This window comes from Mucor mucedo (genome assembly GCF_025094135.1).
Source record: "Mucor mucedo strain NRRL 3635 chromosome Unknown EV154scaffold_32, whole genome shotgun sequence".
NCBI classification, from domain to species: domain Eukaryota; kingdom Fungi; phylum Mucoromycota; class Mucoromycetes; order Mucorales; family Mucoraceae; genus Mucor; species Mucor mucedo.
Window position 1 is genome coordinate 55,390 of NW_026252316.1, and position 20,290 is coordinate 75,679.

At 37.0% G+C, this 20,290-nt stretch overlaps 8 protein-coding genes across 8 annotated transcripts; 4 read left to right on the forward strand and 4 right to left on the reverse strand.

Moving 5' to 3' along the window:
- Positions 1-6: 6 nt before the first annotated feature.
- Positions 7-1,735, reverse strand: EV154DRAFT_462242 (uncharacterized protein; the record flags this gene model as incomplete). Its single annotated transcript, XM_051597584.1, has 5 exons — positions 1,217-1,735; positions 959-1,151; positions 835-909; positions 353-781; positions 7-300 (listed from the first exon to the last, which is right to left on the reverse strand). Exons 1-5 carry the CDS (start codon positions 1,648-1,650, stop codon positions 7-9), a joined length of 1,425 nt encoding a protein of 474 aa, XP_051459004.1. The 5' UTR covers positions 1,651-1,735.
- A 1,968-nt stretch (positions 1,736-3,703) lies between these two features.
- EV154DRAFT_504233 (NADP-dependent oxidoreductase domain-containing protein) lies at positions 3,704-5,284 on the forward strand. The gene is made up of 8 exons (XM_051601019.1): positions 3,704-3,741; positions 3,798-3,893; positions 3,961-3,989; positions 4,064-4,241; positions 4,300-4,393; positions 4,456-4,636; positions 4,692-4,750; positions 4,803-5,284. Exons 1-8 carry the CDS (start codon positions 3,719-3,721, stop codon positions 5,046-5,048), a joined length of 906 nt encoding a protein of 301 aa, XP_051459005.1. The 5' UTR covers positions 3,704-3,718; the 3' UTR covers positions 5,049-5,284.
- Positions 5,273-6,585, forward strand: EV154DRAFT_462247 (concanavalin A-like lectin/glucanase domain-containing protein; the record flags this gene model as incomplete). Its single annotated transcript, XM_051597585.1, has 3 exons — positions 5,273-5,360; positions 5,467-6,168; positions 6,232-6,585. The coding sequence occupies exons 2-3, from the start codon at positions 5,569-5,571 to the stop codon at positions 6,583-6,585; spliced, it is 954 nt and encodes a 317-aa protein (XP_051459006.1). The 5' UTR covers positions 5,273-5,360; positions 5,467-5,568.
- Positions 6,586-6,600: 15 nt separating this feature from the next.
- Positions 6,601-7,371, reverse strand: EV154DRAFT_185016 (uncharacterized protein). Its single transcript, XM_051594258.1, has one exon. It carries the CDS (start codon positions 7,350-7,352, stop codon positions 6,918-6,920), a length of 435 nt encoding a protein of 144 aa, XP_051459007.1. The 5' UTR covers positions 7,353-7,371; the 3' UTR covers positions 6,601-6,917.
- Positions 7,372-8,811: 1,440 nt separating this feature from the next.
- EV154DRAFT_504242 (etoposide-induced protein 2.4-domain-containing protein) lies at positions 8,812-10,134 on the reverse strand. Its single transcript, XM_051601020.1, has 5 exons — positions 9,820-10,134; positions 9,491-9,762; positions 9,355-9,437; positions 9,220-9,296; positions 8,812-9,166 (listed from the first exon to the last, which is right to left on the reverse strand). Exons 1-5 carry the CDS (start codon positions 9,919-9,921, stop codon positions 8,936-8,938), a joined length of 765 nt encoding a protein of 254 aa, XP_051459008.1. The 5' UTR covers positions 9,922-10,134; the 3' UTR covers positions 8,812-8,935.
- Positions 10,135-10,753, reverse strand: EV154DRAFT_601481 (cytochrome b5-like heme/steroid binding domain-containing protein). Its single transcript, XM_051607231.1, has 3 exons — positions 10,721-10,753; positions 10,489-10,666; positions 10,135-10,409 (listed from the first exon to the last, which is right to left on the reverse strand). The coding sequence occupies exons 1-3, from the start codon at positions 10,726-10,728 to the stop codon at positions 10,263-10,265; spliced, it is 333 nt and encodes a 110-aa protein (XP_051459009.1). The 5' UTR covers positions 10,729-10,753; the 3' UTR covers positions 10,135-10,262.
- A 1,679-nt stretch (positions 10,754-12,432) lies between these two features.
- On the forward strand, positions 12,433-13,691 carry EV154DRAFT_185139 (uncharacterized protein). Its single transcript, XM_051594259.1, has 2 exons — positions 12,433-13,424; positions 13,488-13,691. Coding segments are annotated over exons 1-2 (738 nt in total). The 5' UTR covers positions 12,433-12,688; the 3' UTR covers positions 13,490-13,691.
- Positions 13,692-13,893: 202 nt separating this feature from the next.
- Positions 13,894-20,235, forward strand: EV154DRAFT_537401 (uncharacterized protein; the record flags this gene model as incomplete). The annotated part of the gene is made up of 3 exons (XM_051604211.1): positions 13,894-19,660; positions 19,721-19,850; positions 19,902-20,235. The coding sequence occupies 3 exons, from the start codon at positions 13,894-13,896 to the stop codon at positions 20,233-20,235; spliced, it is 6,231 nt and encodes a 2,076-aa protein (XP_051459011.1).
- Between the last annotated feature and the right edge of the window lie 55 nt (positions 20,236-20,290).

A 20,290-nucleotide genomic window follows, 5' to 3' on the forward strand; every position in this document is an offset into this window, starting at 1 on the left:
AATGAACTAAAAAGAATTTATGTTGAGCCACTTCTCTGGATTCTCGACTCCAACTAACTCCTCGACACACTCTGAAGCAGCAATAAGCTCCTCAGTGAAGTTTGAAGATGCTATTGAATATGCACAGTAACTGGGAAATGTCTCGTTGTAGAGTTGCTCCGGATGCTTCTGCAAGGCTGCACACAGTTTGGCATCGAGTTTATCATTTAGGCTCTTCAATGACATCATATATGGCGGCAAGGGCATTTTTGTCACCAGCGTTGTTGAAAGGGATCTCATAATGTGTAAGATATATGCGACCTAATGCATTATGAATGAGACTTTGTAACTATTTTATGCTATATATGCTTACATAATCAAATTGTTCCTCATCCAACACTTGAATAAGGCCGAGTCTCCATGTTTTATCCATTGAGGATGATGCATAAGCAATGCCCTCGACCAAGTCCGCCATATTGTTTAATCTTATTAGCAGTTTATAGTACGTTTCAAAAGGGAATTTGCCTTTAAGTGAAGGTTCTAATTTGGATAGATTCAAATACGTCCCCTCGTCTTTAAGCTGCCTTTGTATACGTACGGTTAATTTTTTGAATGCTTTAACCTGGTCTAAAGGTACTCTTTTAGAAATAAGAATATCGGCAAATATAATTCCGTATAACATGCTGAGATCGTAAAAAGTTTTAGAAATCCGTTTACGAAGCTCAACACGACCAGTAACCGGACGAGGAAACCAATTTACTATAGTAGCACCAAGTATGCCCAACAGAACAAATAGCAATCGCTGTATATTCATGTTAATATACAAGTTTCTTACAAAAACTTGTGTTATAATACCTTTCCTGCTGCCATTTCAATAGAGTCATGTTTAAGAGCTCCCCCGACTGCCTCTTGATAACCCGTAGTAATAACCTAATTTATATTTCAGTAAGTACTTTTTATTTTTATTTTTTCAGCTTACCATTAAGTAAGCAAATAAAGTCATGATTGCCAAAAAGCTATAAATCCGGCTTGTCAGGAGCATGTACTGAAACGGCACAAAAACCATAATAAATGATAGAATTCCAATTCCATAAGGATTTCCTCGAACAATCTCCCATACAATGATACTTAAAAGAGCACCAATAACTGTTCCCAATAATCCTAGAATAACCCTGCAAAAAACAAAAAGTGAATAAAATAAGACATTGTTAAGAACGTCTACGTGGGAATAACTTACGTGAAATTGAACATGCCTGCCATAGGAAAAATCCACATAATCAGGGCATTAGCAACCCATTGACCTCCCCATCCAGTAAACCACCCTACGCTCTGAGAAAGATAAGCGGGTAACGATAAAAGTATAAATCCTGCAGCTGTTTTAAATGCAAATAGGGTTTCCATACTATAGGTCCAATCAAGAATATTACTTATGCGACTAAAGCAACGTTCAAGTCTTGAAGAAGGTACGTCAAAGTCGGGATCCCGTGGACATGGTTTGTTATTACGGTTTGAAGGGCATGCGTAAATTTCTCTATTATTTTCGAATTCCTCTTGATTTTCCGCTTCCTCCAAGTCCAATGAACTATTTTTGTTGAGAGTTAAGTTATCATTATCCCCCCTAGTAGAACTTTCCGACAATGATCTACTTGTTGTAACCTGCCCTCCAATCATGGTTGCTGAATCACTTGAAGAAGGTCTAAACCAATGCTTGAGAGGAACTTGAGGTAGCCATATCTTTTTAGTTTCTGGATTATGGAGTTGTTCAAAGAAACAAGCTAACGAGTGAAGACTTTTAGCGTATCCAACAAGATTAAACTGAAATAGATGCAATAACTGCTGCTGCTGTCCGTCTTTTAAACCATGCAAGCTGCTACCAAATCCTTTATATTTTGTAGCTTCTATTTGCTTGGAAATAGCACTTTCCAATTTTTTTGAGTAAATAGCTGACAATGGTGGCAAATGCTTCTGTCTGTTGATCCTTGGAAATGGCCATATAAAGGTGCTCCATACTGAATAAGATGGCTCTTTATAACTGGAAACCCATTTACAAATTTCTTCTAAAACTTCCGTACATATTTTAATAAGTTCTTGTGTTGTCTGCTCGCTATCTAATTCAATGCGGAATACTTTGTCTTTTCCTTCATCATTGTATTCTCGTACACATCGTTCTTTATACTTGCATATGACACTTAGCCCAATTCCATGCAATGGAGTGTACAAAGTCTTTACATGTTGTGTAATATCGGATATATTGTTGTGTGAAAATTGGTGATATAATGTAACATATTCTATGTTGTGCTGGGCATCTACTAGCTTAATAAAGGTGGATTGTAGTTGAGAGCGTAACACTTCCAGCGATGATTTGCTAGTATTGTTAACTATCCCATTACCTGACACGAAAATAGTAGTGTTTTCATTGAAAAACATTCTGTATTGGTCAAGGACGTTTGTAAGAACGTCCAGGTATTCGGAAACACTATCTTCTGGCCATAAGACAAGATTCGTAATCAAAGTAATTACAGATGCAAAAAGAATCGGCTTTAGAAAAGTGAACTTGTATTTAAAGTCAGCATCACAAACGTTTGCTTGTCAAAATTAGTACTAACCGTTAAATCTGGGTGAAATCCTGGAACTGCCGCATTCTGTGTTAATGCAAACTATTGAAATAGAATAAATTATAAATGTAAACACATGATTAATCCAAACTTACTGATGCAATCATACTGGCAAAAACCGTCGCAAAGTCAGCTAATGAAAAAAAGGAGGCTGTGAGTATAACACAAACACAAAGAACTATCGTGACTTAAATTACCTTGAGGATATTTTGCTCGCACGTAACCTAAAACAAATATTAGGATCACGCAAAAGATAGCAGAAATAACGCTTGATAGTGGCTGCACAGGGGAATCTTCCACCGGATCCCGAGCAAGATCGGCAACATAATTTCCTGCAGAATCTTTAGTTACCATTCTATGTGAACATATTGTAACATACCCAAGTAGCACCAGGCTGAACCAGTTAGTGCGCTTAATGTGCCTTGAATTGTTACCTTTACGAAATATTACTCTTGGTTCTTATGGTTGTTGATGTTTTACTTTTGTGTTACCTTGATTTGTACGCCTGTTAATGTAATTTCACAGTTAATATAAGTATAATTCAGTTTTATAAAATACATACCAACAGGTCTTGTAGGAAAATATAACAACACGCCTAGTGTAGCAAGTGTACTGGCTGGACCAATCATCAATCTTGTCTTATTGACCAAGACAAGCACTAGACTAATCAACATAGCAATCGATGCTTTTAATACCTTTTTTAGTATAGGCAGCGATAAACGCTGTAGTTCGATAAAAGAAATTACAGTTTCTAGTTTTCTACATAGCTAGTTAATCTTTACGTAAAGGCGTGTCTGTTCCAGATACGAAGATACGAACTTTTTGTACCACTGACGAAGCACATCATTTGGGTAACAATGACTATTCATTCTAGAAAATAAATAGCAAGAAATCCTTTCAAACAAGTAAAAGTAATAAATAGTTAAAAACAAAGTGACTTCTCTTTCTTTGATGACAATATGCTTATTAAACCTTTACTGTACTTCAGCTTCAAGGCATAATTTCAGAGTAAGAAGGTTTCGGGTATTAAAATGGTTTATTACATAATCGATGCTGATCTCCGATTGAAAAAACAATAAAGTTCCCATTTGTGATTTTATTATAGCGCATTTTCCCTTTTTCCAATGTCTGGCCAAGTCTTTAAATTGTAAAAGATGATGTTTACCCGCAAACCAGATAGATAATAACAGTATTTTTTTTTAGGAATGATGGAAGAGAAATTCCTGCAATAGGTCTTGGAAGTTGGAAATCCAAGCCTTCAGAAGTATACGATGCCGTCATAACCGCTATCAAAGCTGGGTAACTAGACAAAACTACATCTACGAAAGCAATTTATTCTTAACTTTAGATTCTCCATATATTAAAGCTACAGACACATTGATACGGCTTTTGTTTGTAAGTTATTCTTTAAATTACTTATTTGAACAAGTACAAACTTTTTATTTTTTATTTTTATTTTGCTAAATCAGACGGTAATGAAAAGGAGGTCGGTCAAGCTATTAAAGATAGTGGTATACCGCGTAATGAACTTTTTATTACAACTAAATTATGGAATACGTGCCATAGACCCGAACTTGTCAAGCCAGCTTTGGAGGTTTCACTTGCCAATCTCCAGTTAGACTATCTCGATCTCTATCTCATGCATTGGTATGTTTACTCATTTTAGATACACACCCCCAAACTATTTTTATTGACTAGTATTTAGGCCTGTTTCTTTCCAACCATCTGACGTTAAGCAGCCAAGAGACGCTGATGGTCGTATATTATTGGACGATACCGATTTTACCGTAACATACGCTGTAGGTTACCATAGCCTAACCTTGAACGCTATATACCGATGACTGATTATTTCTTTCTGTAGGCGATGGAAGAATTAGTCGGTGAAAAAGTTCGCACTATCGGTGTCAGTAATTTCAGTATCGAAAATTTTGAAAAACTTTCCAAAACTCAAAAGATCCCCCCAGCTGTCAATCAAATCGAAATCCATCCATTTTTACCCCAATTCGAGTTAGTCAAATATTGTCAAGACCATAATATTTTGGGTAATGAGGTGCCCATGATCACATTACCTTGTAGCTAAATATTTATATCTTACAGTAACTGCTTATTCTCCCCTCGGTAGTAGCGATTCCCCTTTGATGAAGGATGCCACAATTGTAAGTCATTTTTCACAAATTTAGAAGTTATACTGATGGTCCATGGGTTTAGATTGAGATCGCCAAAAAAAACAATGCGACACCTGCACAGATTTTGATATCGTGGGGAATCAAACGAGGATATTCTGTAGTTCCTAAATCAGTCACACCATCCCGTATCATCTCCAACTTCCATAATGTAAAGCTTGATGACGATGATTTTAGTGCGGTTAACAAATTGATAGAAGGAAAAGAACAACACAGACTGGGTGATCCGTATTATTCATGGGATGTCGATGTTTTTGGATTACATCAATAAATAACTTTTTGTCCCAACAAAATTATAAGGCTGGCAATTTTAAATTTAGGTTATGTCTTTTGAGATCAGAATATAGTTTTGTAAAGAAGGTACAATGCGTAAAATGTGGCCCAATTTATCAATTTTACGATCGAATTAAGTAAGGGCTCTTTGATTACAAGCCTTAATAATCCTTGATATTTAAAGTTTATTATAAATACCAGGTAGCTTACTAAAGATGTACTGTCGATACAGACACGGATTAAAAGATTTGATATGTCAAAGAATATATCTTACATATATAGCATGTTATAATCTTTACAAAATTATAATCTATACAAATGATTTATGCAAAAAAAAAAAGAAAATTGTTAATGCAAATATATGCAAATAAACGCAATTGTTATCTGCGCTAATTTATTCTAATCTTAAAACTTACAATTTCGGAATATACATATAGGCATCGCAAATTATTTTTTTTCGACGACGTGCTTTCTCTTCTAGTTAATTGCTTTCGACAAAAATCAAAAACAAAACAAAAATGGTGCGTTTTTTTGCAATTGCAGGAATCGCAATACTATCATTAGCAAACGCAGCAGATATTTCTATATCCTCAAACTGTGATTGTGGCTACAATGATCCTTCGTTTAATTCTAACTGGAACGAAATGTGGCATATGAGCTTTGAAGAAAAAACGAATTTTGGAGGTGGGAATCAGTATCTTTATTCTCATAAAGATTTATTCTTTTCAAACTACGAAATTGCAGCCAAATTCAATGATCCGTATTCAAGAGTGTTTCGTAAAGAGAATGTTGTAATAAGGGACGAGTCTTTGGAAATAGGGGTCACCATTGATCCTCTTTATAATGGCACAGGCAACCCAATACATTGCGGTGGTATTGGCACGACGAGACAAGATTTTTTATATGGATCGTTCCGTAGTTTTATTCGTACTACCAAAGTTGAAGGAACGGTTACTGGCATGTTTATTTTTCATCCTGAGGGAGAGATCGATATTGAAATGTTGGGTTCCGTACAACCCTCACAAGCATACTTTGCAATGCACCCTGGATTAACGGATAATGGAAAAGCGTCGGCATTAACCCATGGGAATTACATATTTGATTATGATCCAACTGAAGTAAGTACAAATAATAAAAAGCAGCAACTATAAACCTCTAAATCTTCATTTATGTGCGTACAGGAATATCATGAATATCGTTTTGATTGGTATCCAGATTTGACAATTTTTTTTATCGACGGTATTGAATCATATCGCATGACTACTAATATCCTTACGAAGCCAAGTAGACTAATGTTCAATCATTGGACCGATGGTAATCAAAACTTTAGTCAAGGGCCAGTCAAAGAAAACGCTTTTGTAAACATAAAAAATATGACACTGTTTTTTAACTCTTCAGATTCATTGATGTCCGCGCCAAAGTGCATCAATGTAAATGGTACCTGTGATATAGAAAGTAAGTATGTAGATCATAGTTCTGTAAACTGCATTATAAACAATTTTCTGCACAGAAATCGTGACGACCTTAAAAGATGAGAATACGGTATTTGAAAGCTACTTAACGTCAACTGATCAACCAAATCACAACAGCCCATATAATGTCCCTCCCCCAAGAGCTTCGGCACATCCACAAAAAGTAGCGTCAATGGCGTCCCATATTAATATGATAAAATGTTTCATATATATGCTCATCGTTTTTGCTGTTGCATGTTTATTCTAATCCCTTTAATGCAATAAAATGGCCCTTTTTTTTTAGCGTTATTTCCAGAATTTTAAAAACCCGTTCATCCATCATGCGCCATGACAAACAGATGTAAAAAACAATTTATTTCATATATGTACAAGAGCGTATAAATAAGTTACATCATCTATACTATTTTTTCTTTCCCTTTTCCTTTGGTGTTGTTTGTGGTATCTTTAAGGAAAGAGTGATTGACATGGGTTAATAACATTTGTAATCTTTTTTGAGCTCTGCGTTTCTCTGGTGAGCTAAACATATCTACATCCAAGTTTTGATTTGTTTTTGAAAAGCCATCAATATCATTGTCTAATAATTGACACAAATCTGAATTCATCAACATATGTTCATATCCTGCATCACAATTTTCTCCCATATACAGCTCTGGGTCATTAACGTACGATGCTAAGGATGCTGTGGTTCGGAATGTGGGATTATTTGATTCAATGACTGCGGGTGAGGAATAGAAGAGTGGTATTTCTGATACAAATTTGTCAAACTTTAATGAATTTTTTCCGTGCGAGAATGGAAAACTTCCTTTTGATGATGATGCCACTGCCGTCATTTTGAAACAAGAGAGAAAAGAGGTAGAAAGAGATTTTTTTTGGATGATGTTTAAATACCAATTAAGTTTAGGGCGGAAGCTATAACTGAGTTTCCATTTTTCATGTGACAGATTCCGGCATTCTCCCTAATGGGAATTAAATAAGCAAATATACGATTATCTTATGCTTCACAATTCTAATTACAACTAGATTTGTCTCATATTAGGAAACCAAACACTTTCCTACAATAATATTACCACATTTGACTCACAGAGACTATTCAAGTCTCGTTAATGTCTACCAACACTAGCCAATGAATAGTCCGGATTAAGTAGCACTAATATTAGTCTTTTTCTTTTTCACAGGATGCTGTATATTGTATCATCACACATGTGCTTATTGCATTGGGTGTTCAAGCGCTGCGCCTGTAGTAAGGGGACTTCCAGTCTATCAGATCATTAGAGCCACTGTAACAGAACCAATCACGAGACCAAAAATGCTGTAAAAGAGCCAATCAGAAGGACAGAATTGCATACCCCAAAAAAGGAAATTGATTTAGGTGTGCGTTAACGTGTTGAAATGTTTAATTTACATGCTCCAACTTGTTTTGCATGAATATCCAATGGTAGTTCAAAAAAAAACTTTTTTTTGAATGGGAAGGTTTAAATTCAAAGCTACAAAAATATTCGAAACAAACTCTTGTTGAGGATACCATTGCTCATGATAATAAAAGAGTCATCACATTACATAACAACAAATAATTAAAATATAACCATAAATCACGCGTTATCACACTAGTTAAGAGCTGCCAGTTTCTATGTATAAGGCTCTCTGTCTTATGAATAAGCAATTCTACATGATCCTAATCCCGGAAAAGATATAATTAATGTTCCCTACAGTCTTTCATTAAATAATATACCCCCATCATTTGAAGTGTGTAAGAGTGTATACGAGGGAGGGGCACCCATAAATCAATCACAGTAATTCCAATAATAAGATGTTCTCAATTTATTAACTACATAAATTGTTCTGGTATTTATATCATTTAGCATCATCATTTACGACTGTTCCAAGCATATAAAATTTTGAAAATATTGCATATGTAGTTAGGCGACAAGTTTTACACTTTACGGTCAATAGTACACATATAGAAAAACCCAATTTGGCATAGCACATGTATCCTTGTGAGTAAATGTCCGTCAAGCTTATTTACAGATCTAACATAACCCTCATTTCGTTTTCCAAAACGTGTTCCACTCTGAGTTGATTTGAACTATTCAGCCGAAAGTTAAAGTCTTTTGCTACTTAGTGAGTATATTGCCTTTTATGTTTGCGGGTTTTCTCCTGTATTCTTTTCGCTACTTAGTATTCATATCATATCTGACCTCCTTACAATTGAGATGATTACTACCAAAACCCTATGCCTAAAAAAATAGCCGATGAAAGTCAACCAAATATAAGATAAAAAAAAACTTTATATTTCAGTACATTAATGCATAGCATTATTTCTTTATTTGATAGGGTAAACGCATATTTAGATACCGAGATGTCGAAAAGGTTTAAACTATGCGATTATGAGTGTCTTGAGATATTTGATTATAACTTATTCTTGCTTTAAACTAGCTAATTTCTTTTCTGAAACGATAGAATCAGCATGGACACCACCAAGCAAGCGTACCACCAGAATGACAAAGTCATTCATTTTTCTAACTGGATAGAAAAAGGGAATACTGTTAGGTAAACTCCATTCAGATTGGGCGTTGGCACCTGAGGCCAATGTTTGACTATAAGTGGTAGTGGCCTTAGGAGCAGCCATCATGGACATGATGATGAACTATAAATGGATGAGTATGACCATGTATTAATAAGGCAAATGTCACTACTTACACAGGGATAAATAAGAGAGAATACGGCACCCGAACGAAGGAAGGAGAGGAAGAAAGTGACAACAGTAACAGGTAATCCTAAAATGCATTCATTAATATTATTGCCACATATTTAATTACTCTCTCTATTGTTTACCAAATCCAACAAAGTATGCCCAATGCTTTTCCATGTATGCTAAACGTTTTTCAATATTCCAGCCTTTATAAATCCATTGATATCTAAAAGTAAAATTAATAAAATGATCCTAATCTACATTGACACGGTGACTTACTCGAAACAATAATATGAGGTGATGATACAATTCATCAGGAATGATAAAATTAAACCAATAAAAGGGATTTTTACCAAGAGAGCAGCAAAGATTCCAGAGTTAATATATAAAATGATAGTAAAAATGGTAGATGCCATGGTTTCAACAACGCTGGTTGTATTCTTCTGTTTCTGTTGACTGGATTGTATTTGATAGGATTTCTCGGCTACTTTGGAAAAGAACTTGCCGTTAATCACGAGCAAAGCGATATATGCTGGGAAACCAAGTAAAGACTGTATGAAAAAAGAGTGAGTTCAACCGAATAATGAGTTTCGCATGAGAATACGAACAACATAAGAACATCCAAATAACGAGGATTGAGGATATAAAGTCTCCAAAAAGACTTGACCGCCTAAAAAGATGACACCATTTAAGAGAAAGGTAGTCAACATGGCCTTTTGAATGCTCGATGAACTAATTTTTGATAAATGAGTTTCATAAGGGTGAAAGGTTTAGTTCAATTTACGTGTAAAATAATATAAAAGTCTTTGGCCAGTTTGACGCTTGTTCAAGACCATTTAAAAAGTAGTTCCAATGCTGTGAAGCAGACGAATTTGCTATAGTTGCCATTTGTATGATATGAATTGAAAACAAAGAGAAATATATTGGTCAGAAGGGGAGGGGAGGAACTCGCACAGTTTAAGACTTTAAATCCAGACAGGCAGGGAACAGTTTTCACGCTTAATTCAATTCGTCAAAAATGTATGGGCGTATGTTTTTATTTTTATTTTATTTAATTATCGGGGACAACTTTTCCGACAATGTTATATCTTTTAGAGAAAAAAGCGTGCCATTGTTCCAAGGTTTCTAATTCCTTTTCAGTGAGATCACTGTAATCAGCAATACATTCTTCAGGCTTTAATGATGACTTTCCAAGAGCCTTTAAATTACAAAGTAAGAATCCCGAATCTTAACACGACTCTCACAAAAAAAAAAAAAAAAAAAAAAAAGCACAATACCTTTGAAGAATCTTTACCGGTGAACACACTGTAGCCAGCACCAGGACCATAGGAACTGGTGTTCTTTGAGACATCAAAAACATCACCCTTGATAGCCACGTAAATGGGGAGAGAAGGGTCAGAGCCATTATATTTGGCGAGTTCAGAGACAGTGATAGGGGTAGATTGGGGAGGTTGACTATTTTTAAATAAATTAAATACTGTGTATAGTCTACCAAAACATATATCTTACGTGGCCATTTTTGTATGGTTTAATAAATAAGTGTTGTAAAGAAAAGAAGAATAAAATTATTACCTGTTTTTTTTAAATGATATTTTTATTGTTGCACGTATTGAGTTTTAAATTTGGAAGGATCAAACAAAAGAAAATGTGATGAAGTGTTTTCTTTACTGGGCGGAGGTGGCTGGATTTTGATTTTTTCTCAGGTGAATTGATTTCCTTACTCCTGTATATATTATTGTAAAAAGAGGAAGAAGCGCCCAAAGAGTTGGAAGAGTCAAAATACCCATTAAATATGAAGCCTAGGTTACGGGAACTGAGAAGGTACATCATGAAGGCAAATCAGGTATTGTTATATTATCTTATATACCATGCAGGACATTTTATCTCTGCTGATAAAATGCTCCAATAACATCCCTTTGTACATTTACATGGTTGAGCCGTCTGAATATCCGGTGCAAAAATACCACCACCTTAAGAGCCCAACCGTTAAGAAGGCTACAGTAGAGGAACCCCGTACATTCTGAGGTTGGTGCACCATAATTGCACCTCGGCTATCTATCCTGTTCGTGGTGTCTTTGGCAGTGGATATACAAGACACGATACTGTATTCGCAGACATAAAGTCTGGGTGAAGAATAATGCTACATTATCATTAAGGTTACCAAATTAATAGTAACGGATATTTGATGAGATAGTTAATTTTTGTTTTTAGTTGAGCGGGGGTGGTGAACAAGAGACACTCAAGTCATCTAGTCAGAGTGGAAAGTGAAAATGTATGATGTTTCTTTAGAAAATTATAGGAATAAGCATAGTTTATTAAGTGTTTGTATAAACTGGAGTTTCTGCATTACCAAGATTCACTAAGGGGCAGGGAGGGGCTGAGAGAAAACGTCAAATAAAAGTTGGGAAACAATATCCGTTGGGTGCCCGGATAAACTTTAGAAAAAATCCGGTGCATGATACTTACAAGTGAGATCTTGAAAATAAAAAACGGTAAATGGTATTACGTAAAATAATGATAATACCAAAACAAGATAAATAGGTCTTTTATAAATGACGAAGTTTGATTTAGACAAAGCCACATCGGGATTTCTACTTCAAGTTACTTCCATGTATGTACGTATATATCGACGGTCTGTAAGTAATTACTTCAATCCAAGTCCTAGACAGAATCCTATGAAACTACAGATAATGAACAAACACAAAAATAATCGACCCCAAAGATCTTTGTCAAAGATTCGGAAATAACAAATTTTCCACACTGCCCTGAATGTCGAGCAAGAAACTTTACTCTAATGTAAGTGGCGAACAGATCCTTCCTCCCAGCAGCAACCTGATTGCTGACTCATCCCAAAACTTTGTGTTGCCGAATAAGGACAACAGAAAAAAAATCGACTTTATTTATTATCCTTCCGTCTTTTCGGTACTTCTAATGATATATCAATCAATTATTATTTCCAAGTAGGGAAAGAAAAGAGATGTATTAGTATAGAAGACGTACGATTTACTGTTGGCGTTCCTTAGACAATACTTTTAATGCCTGATGCCGTTAAGGTTTGTGCAACCTTTTGGTATTCTTTTAGTCTCAATAAAGGACCTCAACTAATAAGCAGCTGTGGAATTATGGACACTTTTTAAAATGTCCAAAGACCAATGTTCTTGCCAGAAAACCCTTTTATACATGGTTTTCTTTTGTTTGAGTCTATTTGTTGTAATCCCCATCGTTATCCTAATGACTGACAATGCCTATAACATTGTGAGTATCAGATAAAGCAGTAACATACAAAGCTTTATCTATGCTACGGGTGCTGCTCTCTTGATAAAGCCCGGCTCGTCCAGTGTCATATCCTGTGTACCTTTATCCCATATAAACAAATAAACCATCTGGATTCCAAATACCAACTTAAATAAACTTACCCCCCTTTCCATAATATTAACTTGACTTTTTCTCTGTATTTCTTTGTGATCCAGAGAGTAAATGGAAAAACCGTCTAGATTAGATCATGATGACGCTTCTTCATTGACAACCTTCAATATTATTGTCGAAGGTGATGGAGAAGGTCTCATATCCAAGATATTCTCCAAATTCAAAACCGCAGTTTCTGGACCTCAGCAATCGACATCACCATCTTCCTCGACACGTACAATATCAATCGTTCTTTCCAATGAAAGTGGAATGATTCTCGAAGATGTGAACAACATTGCGGAAAATCAAAAATTGACTCATACAATATCAGGGGAATCTATCGCACCTACTTCGGCTTCTTCTATCAAATCTTCCACTACAGCAACACATACTATAGACAAACGACCACAATCCATCGTCACTGCCTCAGAAGTTAACGTAAAAAATGTCACGACACCTGTTATTATCACAAAAGCGCCTTCTACTGCACCCACCAGTTCGTCTTCAAAATCAACTATTAAGCATATTGTTATCGATGAAGACCAAAATCAACAACAAGAAATATTATATCCACCTCCCATGCTTATACCCTTAACTAAAACATCTTCATGTGATAGCGATACTCAATCTGTGATGACAACCTTTTCGGTTTCTAACACAAACTCTCTTAGTCGGATATTGAATCGACTACGAGGAGAATCAATGGATAGTAATAAGGATTTTTGGATGCCGGATGAACAGTGTAGAGAATGCTTTGATTGCAATGCTCCGTTCAACATCTTTAGGAGAAAACATCATTGTAGAACTTGTGGTAAGAGGCTTTGTATGAACATCATCATCATATGATTCTAAACCTTAATAATGTAGGTAGAATTTTCTGTTCAAAGTGTCTTGGGAATAGCATCCATACGAGTCATTCAGTACGTGTATGTAACGAATGCTTCATTAAATACGAGCTACAAAAAGCAGATGATACATTGTCTATCCAAGATGGCTATGGTTATGCATCATCCACCACTGTAGATTTATCGCCTCAACTACAGCAACAACAACATCAACAAAAGACGTTTCTATTACCCAACAACAATGAGGATGATAGCAGTGACGATGAATTTGAAAGATCTACAAACAGTCTGGAGATTCAACGGCCTAACATTGATCTTCATTTTTCTCAATCCACATCATCTCATCATACTACAGGTGATCCCGACGTTGGTATCAAAAAATTGCTTACAAATACATTCCTGAGGACGACTCCAAGATCCCGAACAAGTACAATGAACTCTTTAGGTATTGACACTAGTTTGGCTGCTTTGGAAGGTCGCCAACAACAGCAATTGAACTCTCCGATGCCTTTTCGACGAAACTCTTTTATTGCCTCCGGGTCATCGGCTCATCCGCATAATAATAGCAACCAGCACAATTCTAATAGCCACAGCAACAATCACAATAGTCACGTGAATCATAATGGAGTAAATGGAAACAATGCAGCTATACAAAATGTTGAATATTATGAAGAGGATGATGATTTGAGGAGATGGGATAAAAACCCTAGAAACTTGCTGAATTTCTTGGGCGGTGGCGGTGGCACTGGAGAAAGGCCTAGTTCCGGTATATTCAATAACATCCCTCCCTTCTTTGATGATTATCCAGACTCACCAACTGGATCAGCAACCCCGGTGGCAAGTACAAGTACAAGCACTAGTACAACAAAAGCTTCTTGGTATATGAGACCAAATTCTGGTAACGATAGATCTAACAGCATCATCCGAAGAAGATTAAGCTTGACCGAGAATAACTCAAACGGGATAGGTAGTAACACCAATACTGGCAACTTTAGTAGTCTGGGAAGCGGAAACACAGCAACCACCACAAATTCTTCCACGAGACATATTCGTGTGAGAACTAAGAGTTTGATGAGAAATACGCCGATCACAACAGCGAGCATTATGATGGAGTCAGCCAACCAAAGCTCAAGTAGTGGGAATGAAAGCGGAGGTAGCACCACAATGAACTACGGAACAAGCCCTTCTTTACAACCTCATCAATATGGTAGCAGCAGCAATAGTAATAGCAATGCTGTTGGTGTAAATAACGCTATACCTTCTGCACGTTGCACTACACCCGATCTGGAACACGTCCGTACTCAAATTTTATCGATGACAGCTCAAACAACAGCACATCCAGCATCCATTGCTACACATGAACAATGGGACGAGTCATATCTCTACCTTATGCGAAATATCCTTCGACATTTATTGGAGGAATGCGGAGTTGCTATAACGACTCATCAAGCTTGGGAGGACATGATGATGCGACTTTTATTGGTAATCGCCGACGAAGTTCAACCTAATATTCGGGTGAAAGATACATTCAATATGAATCATTATGTTAAGATAAAGAAAGTACCTGGTGGATTACCAAAGGATAGTTTTTCCGTAAGTGGTGTCGTATTATCAAAAAGTCTTGTGCATAAGGATATGATTCGTAAAATTGAAAATCCTCGAATCATTATTTTGAATTTTGATTTAAACGGATTCAGTAGCACCAGCAATAGCACATCAACAGTAACCGCTAACAATGGCCAAAACGTCGGAGAAAATAATACAGGTGTTCCCAGACAGGAATACTTGAAGTTTGATAGTCTCTTAGCTTGGGAACGGAATCATATGAATGATTTGGTGGATAAGCTCATTTTGTTGAAACCGTCTATTGTATTAATTGCAGCCGATGTTCCTCGTACCGTCATCGAACGATTAAACAAGGTAAAAATAGTGGTAGCGTACAACATCAAAAAGCAAAAATTAGATGCAATCGCTCGCTGTGCAGATGCTACGGTATTTAGCTATAAGAGTGAGTTATGGGCTGCAAAGGCCATAACACCTGGTAGATGCGGTATGTTTGAAACACTTACAATTATGCACGAATATCTTCATCATCGACGCAAAACATTCTTGATGTTCAGCCAATGTCCAAAGGAAAGAGGGGCAACTGTGGTTTTAAGAGGCAGTGATTTAAATACGCTCTGCATCATTAAGTTTATTATGAACTTCATGGTAACCGTTGTCAACAATATCAATTTGGAAGCTCAATTGCGAAAGGATTTTATCGAGTTACGTAGATGGAATTTACCGATTTATGACGATGCGTCATTTGATGATGAACTCGAAAATAGTCACGAAGATGATTCATCCACTTTATTGCAGTATTCGAAAGGGAGTGTAGGAAGACCAAATACAGGATCTTCATTCATTGAGGGATCATCAGTTGATATGTTGCAGGTCGACACGCAAAGTATTTCTGCTTTGTCTGTTGCTGAGTCGCAAATGACTGTAAATACTATGGATGTAGCAGCAGCAAAGAAAAAATCACAACAGCAATATCACCACGATACTATTATTGTTGAAGATGATGATATCTGTCTCACAGCTATCAATACTGTTTTGAAACAATATCAAAATACAATGCTTTCAATTTCTCCCGGTGTAACTTTACCCGTGCCTCATATCTTGCTAAAGCTTCGTGATGCTCAAAAGAAGTTGATTGGATTAATTAGGGAAAGGTTGGGTCCTTCCATTATGGGAAATGTATTGGCTAATACAGCTCCAGAAGAAATACCAACAGTGCCTTCAGATGCTAACAATGAAAAGGCTCCAGATGGTAGTAAGTATACACCTCCTGTCATCCCACCTATTCCTACAGACTTGATGTATATGCCGTTTTATCTGAAGGCTTTCGATGTTTATTTGGAACACGATCTTGAGTACCGACATTATCAAGATTTACATGTGCAAGCATGGTACATATTCAAAAAGTATATTAATGGGATTCATCAATCTCTGTCACCGGTTCATCATCAGGAAATTCTTGTGCATCGTACAACAAATCCAATGAATAACCATACTATTCCATGTGAAAAGGCAGTTTTGGAACCTTACAATTATTACGATCCTACCAGTGACTACACGCTTGGACAATATATTCTGAATGCAACCAAGGAGGCCTACACGATATGTGGTAACAAAATGTGTGAAGCGTCCTTGATCAACCACGACAAGACATATTCGCACGGTAATGCTCAAATCAAAATGCAAGTGTTTTCTGAGGATGACAATGGCGATGAAGAACCGTTTGAAGAAAGAATTGATATTAGTCGAGACGAATACTTGCGCAAGATTCATATCTTTATTCGTACAAGATGTAATATTTGCAAGGTCTTACATAGTTGGAAGCCTATGTCTGATTTGCTTCAGCGTTATTCGTTTGGTAAATTCTTGGAGCTTTTATTTTATCAATCCGAACCCATCCCGATTTATGACAACGAAAGTGAATCTGGTAGTGCAAACGGTTATTTTGCAGATGAAGGAGGAGATAATGGATGCCCTCACGGTTTATATCGCGACCATACAATTTCTTTCCGAATTCAAAACTTGTCAGTCAATTTTACACATGCCAAGGTCAGAGTAGTTGAAGTACATCCCCCTCCTCTTCATTTAAGATTCAGTCCGAAACAGCAAATGGCTATCAAAGATGCTTCTCTGGATTCTACACGATCTAAAATTGCAAAGTTCTTTGACTCAATCATTGAAAGAAACAAGGCCTTCTCATACGATATCGTTCAACCCAACATGATTGAAACATGTAAAGAACACTTACAAGAAATGTCACAAGAAGCGCTTAAAAACAAAAAGAGCTTATTACAAAAGCTTCAATCAGAATATGCCACCAGTGCGCCTACGGATACTCTACAATTGAACAACGTACTTGCTGATTTGCAAAATCACGCCGTCAATTGGGATCTCAAGTATATTGATTTTGCACGAAGATTTGTTCGACCCGAACGCGAATTAAGACGATTGACTACCAACCATTTGCGAAGAATGTTTCCTGCCGAAAGTTTGTATAATAACAATAGTAACGCTACACCTGTTGTTTCCAACTTAAACTTGCGTACAAAAAGAGCGATCGAGGCAGCAGACCTACCTTTACTGGATGTAGGCCTAGATGATACCCCCTCTGCATCTTCCTACGGTGTTTCCAATTCTGTCAATACATCTGAAGATGTATCCTTTGTAGACATGACTCTCAAAGAACAGCCTGGATTAGGTGAATCGCCAACGGAATCATATCCCTGGTTTGATGAACTCAAACGCTTTGATCAAATGTTTATGCAGGACAACAAGACCGAAGATCCTAATAATTTTAGCACTAGCGTTGGAAGTGCCAACAAAAAGAAATTCAGCGGCGATATTGATTTGATGGGGTCTAGTCCTTCATCACCTGGCGCTGTTAATATGAAGAGCAGTAACCGTCAAAATTCGGTCGAAGAAGAAGAATCACGAGATTTAGATCCAAGTGTAGCAAGACGTTTGTCGCTCGAATTAATGAAAGACGCCCCTAAAAAGAAAAAAGAACAAGCCGAGGACAAAAAGCAACAAATGCAGTTACAGCAACAGCAACAACTTCTGGAACAAGAACAGCAACAAAAGTATCTTGAGCAGTCGCATATTGTTGAAGGTAGAAAAACGCCATCACCTCCACCTCCTTCTCCCATGTCTTCTTCTACAGCTTTGATTGTTCCTCCTTCTGCGGCACAAATGCTTCATCCAATGACTCCAAGAGAAAAACCAGCGGAGACTGCCGACAATAATAATCAACACAATTCGTCTCGACTAATTCGTCATGCTGTTAACTTACCTATGTTGTCTTCAACGGCATATAAACGTATAGCAGGTCTTTTACCTGATCCCATGGTCGGTAAATCAAAAAGCACACCTTCCCCTGGAAATAATCTAGACAAGCCGAAGCCGATTTCACCTTATCAAAAGCTCATTGAGATGAACAATAACAAGGCCACTAATCGTAAGTCACAATTCTATGAGGCTTCTTCCAACTTTTTTTTGGACGGCCCATCTTCATCTGAAGCACCTGCACCCCCTCCACCTCCACCTCCCCCTCATGCAACACCGAAGATCAATTTTTATCGTGGATCTCCATACGCATCCAAGCTACAAGATCGATCATCTATTGCTTACAGATATGGCTTTATGGGTCCTCCTAGCAATAACACACCACCTATTTTACCTGTAATTGACAAAAAGTTGGGATTGAACACCCACAATAACAATTCTGTTAAGGTCAGTAATAGCAACAGCATGGCATTAATTCAATTCTCTTCGGCGGCGTCTACATTACCCGTAAAAGCATCTCAACAAGCTATTTCCGTTACTCAAGATGCGTCCGTAGTACGCCCACGATCACGAACAATGGCTATTGTAGCTGGTACCTCGACCGGTAATTTATTGACATATCATCAACAAAACATGAAGGTGTCCAGCCCCAATCGTATGATGGGGGGAGGCCGTATTCCCGTACCTTCATCCAACTTTATGAACGCTTCTTCCTCGGCATCAAGTGAAAAATTGCAAGTGCCATCAATCAAATTCTCCAATACCGTAACAACTAGTGGGCATCAATCTCATCTACCAATTCCAATCCACCATCACTATCATCATCATGGTCGAAAACTATCGGAAGGAAAGATTCGAAACATTCGTCAGCGATTGCCAAGTAAAGCATCGCTGGAGCCATACACCAAAATTAAAGAAATTATTGCAACCCATGATGAATCTTCTTCCTCTTCAGAAGATGAAGGTATTTCGGATGATGATGAAGACGATGAGGGTGACGCAGACGATGATGATATCGAAGGCATTTCTTCTTCTTCCGAAGACGGTGATGAGTTATTGCCCTTCCAACACAAGACGTTTTCATTGACGTATACAGATGAATATGATGAATCCTTGGGCCGTGAGTTAGTCCCTAGTATTTTGGAGCTACAACAATTTAATCGTGAGCATCAGTTACAAATGACACGAAATACGTTGCCATATCTCAGTGTGGATTCGGGTATTGTAGCACCGCATCGAAAATTAACCCATGATGAAGGCTCGTTTAGTGATCATCAAATGTCAAAAACGTTAAGTCGTAATGCAATCATGGAAGCCGTCTTGAGATCCTCGAACAATTCATCCATGAGCTTGGGTAAAAACAAACCATTGAACTACAACATAAACTTTCCGTATTCTAATCCTTGTCTCTTAGATAATAACTCGGTCTCTTCTAACTTGGATTGGTCTCCTGGTGTAAGCGGAAAGAATTCAATCATGAAGGCAATTACCTATGTATTAGCAGAAAAGAGTATCAGTAATTTATTGCCATTGGAATATCCCTTGTATGTTTTTTTTAATATTTACTACAATTTTTGTGTCTAACTTTATAATAGTTCTCCTACGGAACATATTTTTGGTGATTCCAACATTTTGGTCAGAGAAGATGAGCCGAGTAGTATTATATCTTATATGCTTGGAAGTACATTCTATAACGAGAAGTTACACAGGAGAAGAGAATTGAGAATGTCTAACGCTGCTGGCGTTTCCACATCCAATATTTTCACAGGTGGCGGAGAGAAGGAAAAGTCTGAGGCTAGTACAAATGAACACGGCAATCAACAGCAAGAGACAAAACCGTTTTTCTTGGAGATGTTTCCTGAGACTGACGAAAGAGAAAGACCTTGGAAGTTTTGTAAGTTGACTATGAGACATGTTAACGGGCTTTAGTTGTAATTATTGTTTTTTCTGTTGTTTTTTTTAGCATTCAAAGGTGGATCCACTA